This window comes from Verruconis gallopava, assembly GCF_000836295.1.
Source record: "Verruconis gallopava strain CBS 43764 unplaced genomic scaffold supercont1.11, whole genome shotgun sequence".
Classification (NCBI taxonomy): Eukaryota; Fungi; Ascomycota; class Dothideomycetes; order Venturiales; family Sympoventuriaceae; genus Verruconis; species Verruconis gallopava.
In genome coordinates, this window is record NW_015622147.1 from 250,172 (window position 1) to 266,751 (window position 16,580).

The 16,580-nt window shown below is 49.3% G+C and overlaps 6 protein-coding genes across 6 annotated transcripts; 4 read left to right on the plus strand and 2 right to left on the minus strand.

Annotated features, from left to right (window-relative positions):
- Nucleotides 1-1,205, plus strand: PV09_04023 (uncharacterized protein; the record flags this gene model as incomplete). Its single annotated transcript, XM_016357306.1, has 2 exons — nucleotides 1-473; nucleotides 533-1,205. The coding sequence occupies exons 1-2, from the start codon at nucleotides 253-255 to the stop codon at nucleotides 1,203-1,205; spliced, it is 894 nt and encodes a 297-aa protein (XP_016214710.1). The 5' UTR covers nucleotides 1-252.
- An 826-nt stretch (nucleotides 1,206-2,031) lies between these two features.
- PV09_04024 (uncharacterized protein) lies at nucleotides 2,032-2,906 on the plus strand (the record flags this gene model as incomplete). The annotated part of the gene is made up of 4 exons (XM_016357307.1): nucleotides 2,032-2,230; nucleotides 2,288-2,314; nucleotides 2,368-2,504; nucleotides 2,556-2,906. The coding sequence occupies 4 exons, from the start codon at nucleotides 2,032-2,034 to the stop codon at nucleotides 2,904-2,906; spliced, it is 714 nt and encodes a 237-aa protein (XP_016214711.1).
- Nucleotides 2,907-3,188: 282 nt separating this feature from the next.
- On the plus strand, nucleotides 3,189-4,544 carry PV09_04025 (uncharacterized protein; the record flags this gene model as incomplete). Its single annotated transcript, XM_016357308.1, has 1 exon — nucleotides 3,189-4,544. One exon carries the CDS (start codon nucleotides 3,189-3,191, stop codon nucleotides 4,542-4,544), a length of 1,356 nt encoding a protein of 451 aa, XP_016214712.1.
- PV09_04026 (uncharacterized protein) lies at nucleotides 4,529-5,927 on the minus strand. The gene has a single exon (XM_016357309.1). The coding sequence runs from the start codon at nucleotides 5,805-5,807 to the stop codon at nucleotides 4,578-4,580; it is 1,230 nt and encodes a 409-aa protein (XP_016214713.1). The 5' UTR covers nucleotides 5,808-5,927; the 3' UTR covers nucleotides 4,529-4,577.
- A 1,099-nt stretch (nucleotides 5,928-7,026) lies between these two features.
- Nucleotides 7,027-12,713, plus strand: PV09_04027 (molybdenum cofactor biosynthesis protein A). The gene is made up of 3 exons (XM_016357310.1): nucleotides 7,027-7,475; nucleotides 7,527-8,531; nucleotides 8,788-12,713. The coding sequence occupies exons 1-3, from the start codon at nucleotides 7,130-7,132 to the stop codon at nucleotides 12,564-12,566; spliced, it is 5,130 nt and encodes a 1,709-aa protein (XP_016214714.1). The 5' UTR covers nucleotides 7,027-7,129; the 3' UTR covers nucleotides 12,567-12,713.
- Nucleotides 12,714-14,736: 2,023 nt separating this feature from the next.
- Nucleotides 14,737-16,375, minus strand: PV09_04028 (uncharacterized protein; the record flags this gene model as incomplete). The annotated part of the gene is made up of 3 exons (XM_016357311.1): nucleotides 14,737-15,017; nucleotides 15,068-15,900; nucleotides 15,959-16,375. 3 exons carry the CDS (start codon nucleotides 16,373-16,375, stop codon nucleotides 14,897-14,899), a joined length of 1,371 nt encoding a protein of 456 aa, XP_016214715.1. The 3' UTR covers nucleotides 14,737-14,896.
- Between the last annotated feature and the right edge of the window lie 205 nt (nucleotides 16,376-16,580).

Sequence of the window (16,580 nt, forward strand, 5' to 3'; positions counted from 1 at the left end):
CAACCACGCCAATCGCATAATCAATCTCCTCCTTGTATTTAGATCGGCGCCCCCCTTGGGAATCTGTCTTCTTCCTACTCTTCTTTCGTCGACGCCCTCCACGTCCTTGGCAGTTCAGTGCTTTCGTATCACAATTACCTTCGTTCAGCTCGCTTAATACATTATCTGCTCGTCGCCTCAGTTCTTGACTCGTCACCCGTCATTTTCTTCATTCGTTTCTAAGTCACTCGTTCATATTTTGCACCGGCAAATATGCAGTTCAAGAACTTCGTTTTGGCTGCCTTCGCGGCATCCGCAACCTCAGTAGCTGCGTCTGATCAGGATGCTTGCGCTGCTGGGGCAATCTTAGGCATCTATGCTTTGTGCGGCTCCGACCCGGTCGACTGTGGTTCGAACATGTGTTGCTTGGAAGGTCAGAAGTGCGTCACTTCAGGTGGCGTCATTGCCTGCGCAGACTCCTCGCTCGTACAAGGGTAAGCTCTGCACGTATCGTACCGTTCTGAACGCTCAATGAAGCTCACGATCTCGACAGCTCTACCGTGACCGTCAGCGCCGCTTGCTACGGGACTTCGACCGCCTCGGCCTCCGCTTCAGCCTCCGCTTCAGCCTCGAAGCCTGGCTCGTACTCCGCTTCTGCTACAGGTTCTGCTACACACTCTGCTACGGGCTCTGCCACAGGTTCTGAGACGTGTTCTACTACAGGTTCTGCTACCGCTTCTGGTAAAGGTTATGCCACGGGCTCTGCAACCGCTTCGGCGAGTGCTTCATTGTCTCAAGGTGCGGGTGGTTCATATGGTTCCCATGGCTCGCAGACATGGTCTTCCTCTGCTCCCTACAACACTGTGGGATCTTCGTCTTCCGCCACTGGTGGTGAGACTTCGGGTTCTTACTCGGGCTCTTCCGGCTCTTCATCGGGCTCTACCTCAGGCTCTTCGTCGGGCTCTTCGTCGGGCTCATACTCTGGCTCTTCGTCGGGCTCTTCGTCGGGTTCTTCGTCGGGTTCTTCATCGGGCTCATACTCTGGCTCTAGCTCAGGTTCTCAATATACTAACGGAACAGCTGGCTACGGAGGGACTACCCCCAGCGGTACGGTCTCCTCTGGGCCAGTCTTGGCTACAGTTAACGCAGCTACCTCGTTCTCGACACCGAACTCGAACTACGCGGCGCTCCTCTCGGCCATGGGTCTCTTGGCCTACTTGTTGTAAACTGACAATGCACGGTGGCGGTGTTGGGAGAGAACGAATCTCGCAGACTTATTCTAAGCGGAAAATCGGCAACACCGTTGCTCGTGCCTCCGGAGGTGGGAGCGGGTGGACTTCGTTTCCTTATTGTCTAAGCGCATTGCATCTTCGGCGACTGACCGCGGGCTCTTTTCCTGTACCTCACCACATGCTATCGGTTTGAAAAGCGGCTTTTGCAGGGTGGGCGTGGCATGTGTACAATTCTTCGAGGCCTTTAATACCCGTCCCGGCGTTTGTCTCTGGCAGCGTGGCTGGGCAGCTAATGTGTACATATTCTCTTGTTGTACAAACAATAATGCATTCGAATCATTATTGTCCACGCCCCAGGAACAGTTCTACGTTCTTACGGTCCTTACCGATGATTCGTCTTTGTTATTAACAAAAATGCAAACCTTTTCAAAGCATTCCAACGTGAAGTTTCCGGCGAGATCAATTCTGATTGAGTCGTAGTCTTACTCAGCAGTTGCTGCCCAGCTGAAAATGAAGAAATTAAAGGTGCACGGTCAGCATGGGGCATGTGCTCGGCCACTGTCGTCCGTTTCGTCAGAGCCGCCAAGATTTTGCGTCGGCGGACACTAAGGGCCTCGAGAGCGTGGGACCAGGGGTACGGCTCTGATGGCAGAGTCTGTGAGCTGAACGGGCATGAAGATCACATCCGCGGACTACACTGCGACGAAACGTAGCGGTCAGCATTGTTTCTGAGGAGACGTTCCGCGTTCTCGGTCAAGGACGAGCTTCTCGCACGTTCGTGGTGCCGATTGGGCTTTGTTAACGCTGTCGACATTGCACCATGGCCATCAGCCATCCATATTATCCGCTCGGCGTTGAAGTTCCTGGATATGCTCCTAATGAAACGCCTCTCGCCATTTTGCTCCCCTCGTTTGCTCTCGTGTGCGCCTCGGTGCTCGCGTCAGCGTGGCGGGTCTCGCAATCGTTCCGGCCCGGGCTTCCCAGATCTGAAGTCTTGACCGTTCTATGGTTCAGTTTGTGTAAGCATGTTCAAGTTCGACCTGCGAGCGGAGAACAAGCTGACACTGAACGTGCAGGCGGTTTTATTCATATCTTCTTCGAATGTGGGCACGCTTCGTTCTCCTACTGTTTGGCCGTGTTGCTCACAGGACAGCAGCGTTTCTTGTTCGTCATTGGGCCTCAATTGCCTCGTCACAGTCCTTCTTCGGACAGGTTTGGAAGGAGTATGCTAAGTCAGACTCTCGTTACATGACAAAGGACCTTTCCGTCCTCTGCCTAGAAACTATGGCTGTAGTACGTCCGTCAAGAGCTTTATCTCAGTCGTTGGATTAACCATGATAATAGACGTTGTGGGGTCCCTTATCTTTGATCACAGTGTATATGATATTGACATCACATCCAATGCGCCATGGCTTCCAGATTATAACCTCCATGGGTCACTTGATTAGCTTAACCATCTATTATGTCACAAGCTTGGTCGAAATATGGTATCTAGGCTCGTCACACTCTAGACCAGAAGCTCTATATTTCTGGGGGTATTTCATTGGTTCCAATTCGCCATGGGGCTTCATACCCGTCGTTTTGATATGGCAGTCGCTGAAGGAAATTGGGATGCTGTCGACACTGGGGGCAGGTCAAGTTCAGAAGCAAACAAAAACGAACAAAAAGGCAGAGGTTCGAGATAAGTTAACATGACGAAGGTCAATTCAGGCAACTCCGTATCATTGAACGAAGATTCGTCAAACTATTCTCGAGTTTCATTAGGGTGCAGATCTTCGCGCATGATGACCTAATCCAAACCATGTGCTGGTTTCAAGATGGCTCTATCAGCATGCGCTTAGTTGCACAGAACAATGCCATGTCAGGATCAAAATACTCCGTAGCATTAATCAAGAAAGATTATCTCAAAAACTGCATCCCACGGTTTGCCTCAACAACTTTTCATCTGAACTTAAATTTCGAGGTGCACTGTAAATTATGTCATCATGCACACAACTCGACTTTCCTCTGGATATTCTCGCTCAGCAATCTCGGATTAACACAATTTATACACAATTGGTGTTCTTCTTCGTCGCGAACACCAGTGACAGCGATAGCTTGACGCAAATCATCAGCAGCTTAGATGCTGCTCTAAGCACTCTGTACCAGAGCTTTCCGTGGACTTCCGGTAACGTGATTGAGGAGAACAACAGATTCGTTATCAGAGTATCGGAACGAAAGCCCCGTCTGATCGTCAACGATCTGCGTACTAGTACGAGTTTCCCGGATTGGAATGCGCTTGCAGCCGCACAGTTTCCGTTCAGATGGCTTGATGAGAACATTATTGCAGCCCGGAAGACGTTGGCAGACGCGACCGAGCTGAAAACGGGCTTGCCCGTTTTCCTTGTTAAGGTCAACATCACGCAAGGAGGACTGTTGGTATCATTTGACAGCCAGCATGGCTCGATGGATATGACTGGCCAAGCGGAACTGATTCGTCTCTTCGCGAAAGCTTGCCGTCATGAGCCTTATACTCCGAGTGAGCTCGCCATCGCGAATAAAGATCGCACCAACGTCGTCCCGCTGCTGAACCATCTTGATATCGAGACCGAATTGACGGAAAGGTCTGATTCCGGGTCGTCTCATGTGTCTCCAGCTCCAGCGCGAGAGTCAACATTGACTTGGGCATACTTTATTTTCTCTGCTCGATCGCTGTCCGACCTAAAGTCTCTTGCGATGCAAAATGTAGAAAAAGGAGGGTTTGTTTCAACTGATGATAGTCTCAGCGCGTTCATTTGGATGAGCCTGTGTCGAGCACGAGCTTGTCGCTTCGGCCACGAAGCGCCTTACTTGTCAACGCTGTCGCGAAATGTCGACGTTCGCCGCGTCTTTTCGCAGCCTTCGTCGTACACGGGGCTTTTAGTGACTTCGACGATTCACACCAAATCTCTGGACGAGCTTGAGCGATCGTCCCTCGGTTCAGTTGCTCTCCAATTGCGTGCGGCGCTTGCTCCCGAGAAGCTCAAACGTCAATTACAAGTCCAAGCTTCGCTGATGAGCCGCGGTGCTGGAGACAGGTATAGAAGTGTTATAACCTCAGACCCAAGACTTGATGTTAGAGTGAGCTCATGGGCAAAAGAAACATGCTGCATCCTTGACTTTGGTTCTCCACTACAACACCCGGACGCAGTTCGAACACCCCGATTTGCTGAGGGTGCAAGAGAAGGCCTAGTGTATCTTTTACCAAGAACGAAAACCGGTGAAATCGTTGTAGGAATATGCCTGCGCGAAGATGATATGGAAACATTGATACACGATGAGCTGTGGAGTTCACGAAGTAGTTACATCGGTTGATATTATGTACCTAGAATAGTAGTACATGAGTCGCTAGGATTCTAGTGCATTTTGACAGACGCTGAAGCACGGGTGATGACTGCTCCACCACCGAAAACCGCCTCGCTCGTTCCAGTCCACCAAGTTGGGGAACTTGGTTCGTCTGAAGGAGAAAAAGCTGCGATCTGCCCACGGGTCCAGTTCCGCACAGAAGAATTGTCTCATTAGTTGCCGCTGTCGAGGGCTGCGTCGGCGAAGAAACTCCTTGAACCGATGCTTGAATCTACTATTGCAGCAGGAGAAGAGGGCTTCCTGATATATGACTTCCTCGGTGAGCAGCGAGACCGAGCGGCAGCTTAACAAGAAGGACAGAATGTTGCTTGAATTTGCCGTGATCTGTAAGGGCAGACAGGTGTGGATCACCTTATCCTCTGGCAGGACGGCGTGGCGGATAATTAGCTTTTGAATCTTCTGTGGCAGGCTGGTGAAGTCGAAAGGTGCTGCTGGCGAAGACGATTCCTCGGAGGCGGCTTCGTCCCTGTCTTCAGTCATTTTTTTCTTTAGCCACGCAGTAGTGTCTCGGAAATGGTCGCAAAGATCGTCATCAGGTGACGAAGACTGCGAAGACACCTCAAACATGACGTCGTCAGGTCGTTGCTTAGACTCTACAGAGAATCTCAACTCTTTGATGCCCTTGATCTGCAGAAGAGCTTGTATCCATGGCCCAGAGAGTGTAGTCGTACTCCACGGGTGCTCCGCATCGAACGGCTCATCTGCCGACACCTGCAACTCCAGACTCTGAAGCAATGGACAGTTGGTCGCGATGAACTTGGTGAGGTATCTCCACTCACACAAAGGCATATGAGAGTCGAAGACGTCTGCAAGATTGAGGCCGGAGATTCGAAGATGCCTCAGTCTGGCTTGATTTGCAGGGCCGATTTTCTCAAGGAGCTTACGACGGGCATCGTAGTCGTACCTGTACGCCCAAAGATCGAACTTCAAGTTCGAGTACAGCACCTCCTCACCTTCGTGCTGAAGTTGACGACAAGTACGAAGGACTGACACGTCAAATCCCTGTGCGGGTGCGTGGCCGGATCGCAGGTGCTTTGGAAGTGATTCGCAGCCATGCTCTTTCGGATACGCCGTAACGACCTGTCTACATCGATTGTTGATGGTAACAGCCTCGATGGCTTCTGCACCGGTTGCGTCAAAGAACACATGAAACAGAATCTGGTCTCGCACCTCGCGAGGGATCTCAAGGAGCATGGTGTAATGCGCCATCATTGCCGTAACGACGTTCGCTTGAGGATCATTGCTTGTCTGGACACGGGTGCAGCTACAGGAGCTTCTTGCTTTTCCAGAAAACAAGACGCCCGGAGATCAGACTTGTATTCTTGTTTTATCTGCCGCTCTGCTGGAGAGAGCCTGTCCCTGCATTTGCGAAGCTTGGTCTACTAGTTTGCCTCCCAATGTGGCAAGGTGTATTCAATGGCTACAACGGCGAAGAAGGCATCTCCGTACAACAACCTTATGCTTAGCGCCACAGCAGCTCACATGAGGATGTGGATGTTCTTCGGGAACCAATTGAAATGAAAAATTACTCATCCCTTTAGAGTCGATCTATGTTGCAGAATGTACTACCGCTACACCCCCGCTTGGATTGTCTTTTGTGTCAAGACACCTCCTAGTGAGGGGTAATTGCATCCAAGTGTGGTGCATTGGAGCCATTCCGAATCCTCCGAATTGGAGAAATCGATTATTGTTCCACCGAAATTAAGCATCAGAGCATGACATCTACCACCTTTGCTTTTCACCGCTTGGACTAGTTCTTTGCGCGGCTGTTGAATGTGTCAAGTCACTGGCGTGGACCAAAGCCCTTGCAGTATCCTATTCCTCGCGATATACGCTGCGCCATATACAGGTCGAGCGTATGGGAAACCATCCCACTCCCCTGGTGAGAGTGTCTGTACTTACTGCAAATTCCAACTTGAGGCACCTCTAGGGAACATCTCAAAGTGAGCAATGTCGGGCTTGACTTATGGATCCAAGAACTGACGAGATCGTCTGCAATGCCTTGCTGTAGGGTTAAGCAGGCCATGACGAATTTGTGCGCGATTGAAATCGGTCAAACACGGGAGGCATATTACGAAACAGATTTGGCGCGTGTCGATAATGGTTAAATTCAATAGCATCCATGTTCATTATCGTAATGCTGTTGTGTACGGAGATGCGGAAGGCCTCGATACCCGTTTCACGACATGTTCCATGAAGCTCGTGATATTGGAGTCATCTGCGAGACGCGGAAATTCATAGAGATAGAGAAAGAAAATTTACCTTCTTTACCATGGCTAGGCCACCGACTATACTATAATCGAGGGTCACTGGTCAAAGGAGAGGAGCACAAGACAAGTTCATGAAGACGGAGCTGGCCAGAAGCCGAAACCGGAGACGGCCGCTACTTAGTACCTGCCGTTGCTAGCTCGAGCATTGAACGAATACGTTAGGTCATCAAGTGGCGACTGGCTGTATCTTCACAACCACAATGCCACCACGGTAGCTTTATCGTGGATATACTTCTAACATCGCCATACTGATGTCTTCTGGACATGTTATCACAGAAGGCTATGGTCGGCTCAACATGCACTGCTTCAACCGCGCGTTTTGTATCCCGATACACCCGACGGACTGAGCTTTTCCGAGTGAGAGTATACGACCGGGTGCGATATGTGTCCACGGCTGCAGCTGCATCGAAGGCAGATGGAACTACTAACTCATGCTCGTCGCCTCCCTCTGTAGGAGAGCCGCGCCGAGTTATGAGCAGGAAGGAAGCCATCAGGAATGCCAAACCGTTCTCGGACTTCTTGACCGACAACTTCAATAGGCAACATGATTACCTTCGCATCAGTATAACGGAACGATGTAATCTGCGATGCTTGTACTGCATGCCAGAAGGTATGATATTTATGTGCCTTTTCAAGGCCTGAGGCTAATCCCGTCATTTAGAGGGAGTCCAACTATCACCGCCTGAGCACTTGCTTACTACTCCTGAAATCTTCTATCTCTCCTCACTATTTGTTTCTCAAGGCGTTACAAAGATTCGTCTGACGGGCGGTGAACCCACCGTACGCCCAGATGTTGTGCAACTGATGCAGCAGATTGGCTCTCTACGCTCTAAGGGCCTGAAAGAGCTGGCGTTGACGACCAATGGCATATCCCTGCATCGTAAGTTGGATGCTATGGTTGAAGCAGGTCTTACAGGGATAAATCTCAGTCTCGACACGCTTGATCCGTTTCAATTCCAGATAATGACGCGCCGGAAAGGGTTTGAAGCCGTTATGCGCAGCATTGACCGCGTACTTGAGATGAAGAAGTTGGGCGCGAATTTAAAACTCAAGGTCAATTGTGTCGTAATGCGAGGAATGAATGATCGTGAGATTGTTCCCTTCGTGGAACTTGGACGAGAGAAGGACATTGAAGTGCGCTTCATCGAATATATGCCCTTTGGCGGAAACAAGTGGTCTAAGGGAAAGATGCTGTCGTATCAAGAGATGCTAGACATCATCAGAACAAAGCACCCAGGTATACATCGCGTCCAGGGCCACAGGAACGACACGAGCAAGACATATCAGATTCCCGGCTTTGTAGGAAAAGTGGGATTCATCACTAGCATGACTGACGATTTTTGCGGGACATGTAATCGACTCAGGGTCACAAGCGATGGCAACCTGAAGGTGTGCCTTCACGGAAACACCGAGGTCTCCTTGCGTGACATTCTACGCGAGGGCAATCACGGCAAGCCCATCGATAAGGATGATTTCGAACGATTGAGAGAGCTCGAGATGGCACGACAACAGACCAACCTGCTTTCGGATGCCACACCACTTGGTTGGGGACCTCGCGAACACAAGTTGCTTGACATAATAGGCAGAGCCGTAAAGCGGAAGAAAGAGAAACACGCTGGCATGGGCGAGCTTGAAAACATGGAGAACCGCCCCATGATCTTGATTGGTGGGTGACGCGCTTATTTTTCTTGTTTTCTTTCTTGCTTTTTGTTCATATTTGCCTTCGGAGGAATGACTCCACATCCGTGCTAGTCCTTTTACGATCTCACGCGACTTATGATGGAAGGGACTGGTGATTGCATATGGATGGCGTTCTATACCATGGCGACTGTCTATAGCTTGCAAATATAAACCAATTTGCTTTGGATGTCAAAACTCTTCTCAAACTCGTCTGCATCAGTCCTGTGCTGACGGGTTCACAGATGAGCCCGGTGGCATGCGACTTACTTCTCGCCTGCCTGCAAGCTCCACGTACCGTACATCTATACCAGCATTCATGTCTTGGCAATTCAAGCGTATAGAAGCTGCAGGCCATATCATGTCGCCCCCACCGTTTCAGGCTCCTGTTATATGCTCGTTCCAGCAACGTGCATATTCAGTAATTTCAATGAAAGCCCGAAAACAGACTCAAGCTCCATCTGCTAAAGCTTCCGTCAGGCTGCTCTACTCAACGTCTAAGACAAAAGGTGGCGATCAAAAGTTAATTTCCGACAAACCCCATATTAGGGTTGAATCTTCGAACTTTGTCGTTGCATCAGAACTCAATGTTGCAACCACCAGCAATGAATTCAGCCCCAAGGACCATGTACAAGGAACCGCTTCAGGCGATGTCTCGGCAAAAATCCCCGGCTACTTGCGAAAGTCACGTCTGGATGCTTTACTCCGTCGTGAAGGCCTTAAACCCCGACGTGGTGTGGACTCGCAAGAAGGTGTCCGTCGCCTTTTAGCCCGTAGAGAAAATCGACAGAGGACATCGCAAAAGCGAGAACAGGGTCGGATACATTTAGCGGAGCGAAAATTGGAGGAGAAACGATCGTCCATTGAATTCGAGCCCGAGAAGAATGGAAAGCCGGATGAGGAGAATGTAAAGGCGCAAGACAAGAAGCTTAATGAGCGAGGAGAGAAACACGACGAACAAGATCGGCCAATACAATGGGCTCCATTTGCTGCTGACGACCTAAGAAACTTTGTTTCCGCAAGACGGGAACCAAGATTGATGACTAGACAAGACAAGCAAGACAGTACGACAAAGAGCTTCGATCGCCAAACGAGCCCTACTCACACTACCACAAAAACCCGTCCTGACCGTGCACTGCCTAAAACCCCAATCGAGATCTCGCGATATGCCCTAGAAAAGGCGTTGCAGAGTAAGACACGCTCAAGATCGGCACCGTCCAGCAGCAAGCCAAGTCACAGTTCATGGTTGACCTCTTCAACCAGACAAGAGAAATCTTCAACGGGGAAAACATCATCAAAGTGGCAATCGGCGTATGTTGCATCGTCTGAAGAGCTTCGAAATACTCACCGTGTTTCATCAGCTCATGTTTCTCCTTTGGATTCAGGCGGCAGGAGAAAGTACTCCACTAAGGCTCAGTCTGTCCGACTGGGTGACATTAATCAAGATCCGCAACGGGAATCGAGGGGATTACTTCGAAGACTTGACGAACTGCCCACAGATGCTGAACGTTTTACTGAACAAAAGAAATTGGAGTTGCAAAATGAGCAGACGAAGACTCATATTGAGAAGCTAGACGGAGCTCCAGATGGGAACATGATGGAAGAGTGGTTCAGGCCGCAGCACTCGGGCGAAGGCTCGAGCCATGAGTTTCCGCAAAGTGTTGATAAAGTAGCTCGGACAAAGGAGACCAAGGAGTTAGTCGGGGAGAGCAAACGAGTATTAAACGAGCCGCGGCAAGGTTTCGACATTGACACACTATATCAGGACTTCATTTTTCCATTTCAACAAATGAAAACGCACCGTTTCTGGCGGCTTCGCTCGCGGAGAAACCTCGGGATGAACCCGAAGACATACACTCTCCAGCATTTGCAGCTCTTGGAGAATCACTTTGGACCCGCATTTCAGGTCTGGAAGTCAATTATTCCTCGGTGGCGTCAGGAAGTTTGGCAGATTGCTATAGGCCTGGAGGAAGAGGAGGTTGCCAAGATTGGACGGGTGACCATCCTCAAAGAGACTCTGAGAAGAGTCGTCGAGTATTCTTTGCAGAGAAGACATGCAGGGAAGCCCCGAATGAGAAAAGATCCTCTTTGGGATCGGGTTGTCCTTGGCCCAAATGTTAGAAAAGATGACTTGACAGAGCTTGGCTTAGATGATGAGGAAACATTTGTGTGGTGGCATGTCAGGAAGAAGTTCCGAGTGCACATTGAACGCGAGGAGCCCATGAATAGTACAAGGAGTCGATTAAGGAAGTTTCTCGTCGATACTGAGCGTCAACAACACAAAGCCGCTAAAGGGGTGCATGAGTGTTTATCGCGTGGCGAGCATCTTTTGAACGAATGGAACGACATAGCTAGGCGCTTGCAGCGCGAGCTGTGGATGTTTGCGATGGGTGTTCGACCCGAGAATGAGACGCTCCGAGCCATTGTCAAGTCTGAGATTGACATAGACATGGACGACGTTAGACTTGCAATGCAGCACTGGATCAATGCGAGGGATTCAGCATCGCCACGTCCGATAGCTTCCGGTCGCCGGCACTTGCTGCATATGAAAGCAATGCTGCGTGGTGAGACTGCTCCGCAAACTAAAATGGACGTGAAGAAAGCAAGCATCTTACGCCAGCCTAGTCCTGGGGTCATGGGCAAATCCGCAGCAGCTCCAGGCACAGGCATGACGTTGAAGGAAAATTCTGCCGAACTCCAATGGCGCAGAGAAGTGCAAAAAATTATGGCCATCGAGAAAACTGTCAACCGGCTATCCTACCTAGCTCTCGAATGGAGGAGACAACTCTATGCTATTCTCACCGGAATCACCTTGGATGAACAGAGCACAACTTGGTACATTCCCTCAGCGTTTATCAAAGCTGCAGTGCAGACATATAATTACCGTCGAAGGCGGAGCGAGAATGAGTCTCCTACTCAGCCGTGTCTAGGAACAGCTCCTAGTACTGAGGGAGATGCTTTAGACGCTTTAGGAGCTTTACGAAGCAGTTTTCATCGTTTTCGAGACGAAATTAGACGGCAAAGCCGAGGGGACAGCAGAAATTGGACACATGTGAGACGCTTTCATCAAAGAACTCATCAATTCCACAGTCATTCCCATCTGCACATCAGCGTAAAACTACTATACCCTCACTCTATGGAAGCAAAGGATGGTTTGACCAAATGCAACAAGCTGGACTTGGCCGAAGAGAACGCTATGTCAATTCCTAATTTGTTTCAGAGGAGATTCGAAACACTGAAGCAACTGAAAAAGCTGATGTTCGGTCAGTCTAGCAAAACTCGAGCGTTCCAGTCGCTCGAATCAAGGGAAGAGCATCAGAGCGATATTTTTCTGTCACAGGACGTGCATACAGAGAATGAGTGGGGAGAGGCCTCTTTGAAATTGTCTCGCGAAATCCAAAAGAGTGGACGAGTTGGACTATCAACGTTCGTACCGACGCCCAAACTCTTAGCGCCACTACGGAGAGCGACGGACGCAGAATTGCCATCGACGTTGGATGACGAATCTGGTGGTCAGACATTGACTCACTTGAGCTCAACTGGCGAAGCTCATATGGTTTCTGTTTCCAACAAGCCTGACACGAAACGAACGGCGGTTGCAGTTGGACAAGTCCACTTCTCCAACTCGGAAACGTATAGTCTCGTCACTACTGCCACCCTAAAAAAAGGCGACGTGCTCAGCATTTCGCGCATTGCTGGCATTCAGGCCGCGAAAATGTGTCCGAATATCGTGCCTCTGTGTCATCCCATCATGATAAGCAGCGTCAAGGTCGACATTGCACCTTTCAAAGATCAAGACTCGAGTGGTATTAACATAGAGAGCAAGGTGGAATGCACAGGACCCACTGGTGTTGAAATGGAAGCACTTACAGCCGTAATGGGTGCTGCATTAACAGTCATTGACATGGTCAAAGCCGTAGACAAGGCAGCAAGCATAGAGAATGTAAAAGTAGTGTACAAGAGCGGAGGCAAAAGCGGAACCTGGGTTGATGATGAATGGTCAAGTTCAAAGCGGAACGGTTAGGGAGGCGACATGATAATTGTGGGTGAGCATCAGATGTTTTACTGAATGGACTTGATCATAGCATTTCTAGGGCGTCAAGTGTGTATTTACAAGGTGAAGAGGCAGCAAATATACCCACTCACGATATTCCTCCAAAACTATGCATCGTATTAATGTTATTTATGGTAATTTGACACTTCCAGTCGTATGGGCGTAGTGCTCTCCAGCGATCTAGGATTTTGATCGAAGTCATAGGTAGTGGTTGTGTCGCCTTCGAACAAGAAACTTCTGGAGCGTCGGGAATCGTCTCCTGATTGTGCGGCTGGCGTCTTTGGCGACACGGCTTCGGTGAGAGTGTGGTCTTGTTGGAAAAGGCCCGAGAAAGGTGCGATCTCAGCCATTGGACTCGAGCAGTGGGACAATGTTAAGTCTCGGTCCAGGATTCGAGTTCACGGGACGAAATCCTGCATAGATAATAGGAGCGAAATTCGCAACTTCGACATCAGACCCGTCGTAGGATTGACAATCTGACAGCGCGTCAACTTCGGGCGAATAGATCCGTTTCGACATGGAGAATCCGCCGAGTTTGCGAAACGCGTTACTCTTGGGGAAGGTACCACGATGTCTTTTGTAGAAGGATCTGAAAACATCTACTGGGTATTTGAGATGCCAGACAGGCTTTACGGCGTGAAGGACGTTGGCTTTGTCTGTAGATCCATCGACAGGTGAAGCATTTACTAGGGTTCTATTTGCACTGCTCGTTTCCGATTCCACTGGTAGTTCCTGCACGTTGTGCATAGGGTCCTGACGCTTTTCGTCAATTTCACAGCAATAAGAGGATTTAGAGATCGATCCGGAGCCTTGAGCTGCGCTGATTTTGGAGTGCAGCTCAGTTAAAGTTGCGGAAGTCGTTTCATTGATGAGCTGCGCGCCTCTTCGCTCACGTTCTCGCTGTTCGCGGTTGACGATTTTGTACAGCCTGTAGTCATCGATATCTTCTGCGGTCGGGATCCGATACAAGTAATCCCAATTTACCGAAGGATCCTTCGCTTCAAAATGTATATCGAAGCGAACAGTCTGTCCGTGATGCTTCTTGGCATCAATTGCTTGTATCGACCAGCCCACAATCTTGTACCTGCGAGACGTGAGCCTTAACGATCGAAAGGACAATGCATTGTACTCCAAACAATCCATCATATCGAATACCCGCCCTAGGGGCCCATAATGAAGTTAATCGGTGATCCCTCAAAACGCGAATTGGAAATCGAGAACGATAATTGGCAGACATCAGACGAAACTGTCCTCGGTCCACGGAGTTGCATCGGTATGTAAATCTACTTGGATTTGTTGCATTTAGCTCCTCATTTCCTCTTAGTACCAACGCATACGCCGCATCTTTCGTAAAAGATATGCCTCCTCGAATGCTTTTGCTGTCGATTATTCCATCTTTAAAGGCAAACAATCCATTAATCCACCATGACCCAGTCTTGAAGCCCAGATCTCCATGGTAATATGCTCGACGGTCGTCTGCTTGGTCGATGTCTTCGCTCGTCCAACGTTGAATCAGTATCTCGACGTCGATCAGTTTTTACTCTACACAAAAGATCGCGGACTGAGGCAACCCATACCTCATGATTAGTATCTGCGGGCTCGCAAACTCCGAAGAGACGGCCTCCTTCTTCGTACAGTGGTGTTCGAATGTTCTTCATCGGGCCCAATCTCGCTTCCCATCCATGTATTATCCGATCTGCGTCGTTAACTAGTTCCGCTGGCCACCGTGTAGCCTTACCACGAATTTCGAGCACTGCCAGAAAAATTCTGGAATGCCGAAGGTCATGCATAGATATTGGGTATGATTGGAGAGCATGGAAAAGATTTTGAAGTGCGCGTATTTCATCAGGATGCAAAGCACTTGGTCCTTCGCGAGCAACGAGAGGATCGAGTTCATCCCTTATCCAGCACGCAGTTTCTTTCATGATGTCCAAGGTGACATTCATAGAGAAGGAGTTGTGACCAGAGACTGCCGTACTACTTGGCTTCGAAGACATATTGTCAGGTAGCGTGTTGAGATAGAAGGCAAAACTGCGAACTAGAAGAGAGATATAGGAAGAGCTTAGAAAGACAACTTTTAAGCAGACCCAAGCTTTGAAATACATCGATTCGCATTTGCTCCTTCCATGCAGACTCTATCGCGGAAAGATGAACTCGTCGGTAGCTTCCAATTGAGAATTAAGTCTAATGCTCTTCAATGCTGCGTATATAAATAGATCTTTCTGCGGAAGGGAATAAAAAGCTGTGTCGCGCTCTCGAAAACCCCTAAACTAACCTTGTTGCAGCTATCGATTTGTACTTCAGTCGAGCTCTATGTTTCCTTTGCCGAAGGGATGATAATTTTCTTCACCTGCAGATGTCCACTGTGCCTCGTACAGGGACTCGTCCATTTGAGACGCATCCATACCAGCAATGACTTCACTGCTAGCGTATTAATGTCGGAAAATTCACGCATAGGAGATGCAACTTACTCATCGGGCGCCAAAAATTCGAAGCCGGGTATACAATCGATCAAGGCTGCGATCAAAAAGCTTCCAATAAATGACCACGCGAAGCCAACTAGGGCCTCCACGATTTGAACATACAATTGACGAAGGTTTCCGTCGAAAAAGACGCCGCCCTCGATTTCAGTCACGCCATCGTATCCAGCAACTTCCTTTCTGGCAAAGAGTCCAGTCGCGATCGTGCCAACGAACCCGCCAACACAGTGTGTGGCAAAGGTATCACCATTGTCAACCCAACGAATTCGTCTTGCAAAGTCGGTGAATTTGAAACGCAAGGCTTGACGACATATCAGAGCACCAAATACACCGAAGAAGAACGCAGTGGGCATGTCAATGAAGCCTGCTGATGGTGTGATGAGGACCAAACCGGCAATCGCCCCCATAAATGTCGAGTCCAGTGACCACTTTCCGGATTCCCAGTATGTCAAACATGCCCAAGTGATGGCGCCGGCAGATGCACAAAGGTTCGTAACGCACATGGCCATGACTGATTTGAAGTTTAGAGATAATGTTGTCCCAGCATCGAATGCGAGCCAGGAACCCCAGATAATGATCATAGCTAAAAGCTGACACATGGAGTTGTGCGGTCGATGCAGCTTGAGGTGACCAGGCGTTCGCTTTTCTGATTTCCTGGAGCGAGCGATGGGATAGGATAGGTACAGACTCAAGGCTGTCGCTGTGGCTCCCGAGCAGATGTGGACGGGAGTTCCTCCAGCAAAGTCCAGTGCTCCAAACTCTCCCAGAAATCCTCCACCCCATACCATATGTGCCAATGGGCAGTATATGAATGTTGACCAGAGCTTTATTATCATTAGTGGATAGTTTGCGGAGTGTTTCCCTTAATTCTGTGGAACGTACAGCGATGAAAGGAATGATCGGCAGTAATCTACCCCTCTCACAAGCACCACCAACTGCGATTGCGCACACAGTGGCCTCAAAGATTAGTTGAAACTCGCTGAATAGGATCGCAGGTATAGTTCCGACAGGCTCAGCAAGTACGTCGATATGAAACGCATTTTTCAAATTACCAAAGATCAAACCGCCCTCACCGTAGGCTAAGGTGTAGCCGATGACAAACCATTGAATTGAGCAGACGGCAACAGAGAGAATCGACGGCATGAATGAGGCAAGTCCAGAGCGGCGCGTGGAATATCCAGAATATCCCAGGCCTACGGCTGGAATGATAGGCCAGCAAAAAACGGAGCAGACCAAAATAAACATGGTATCCGTCTTCGAGCATGCTTCCCATGCCTTCAAAACGGTCTCGATAGCCATTGTGCTCAAGGATTGCGAGTCTGGAGTCTACTAAGAATTCCAAACGAAAAGTGAAAGTGTATACGGGAGGTTAGAAGTCATCTCGACTTGCGCGACAGCGAACTGCAGCCACTGATCAAGTACCTGACACAATAGTCATCCCTCGCCTGGGTCGACATACCCGATCTGACTATGGCCGTAGATAAAGGCTGATTGCTCTTGTTGA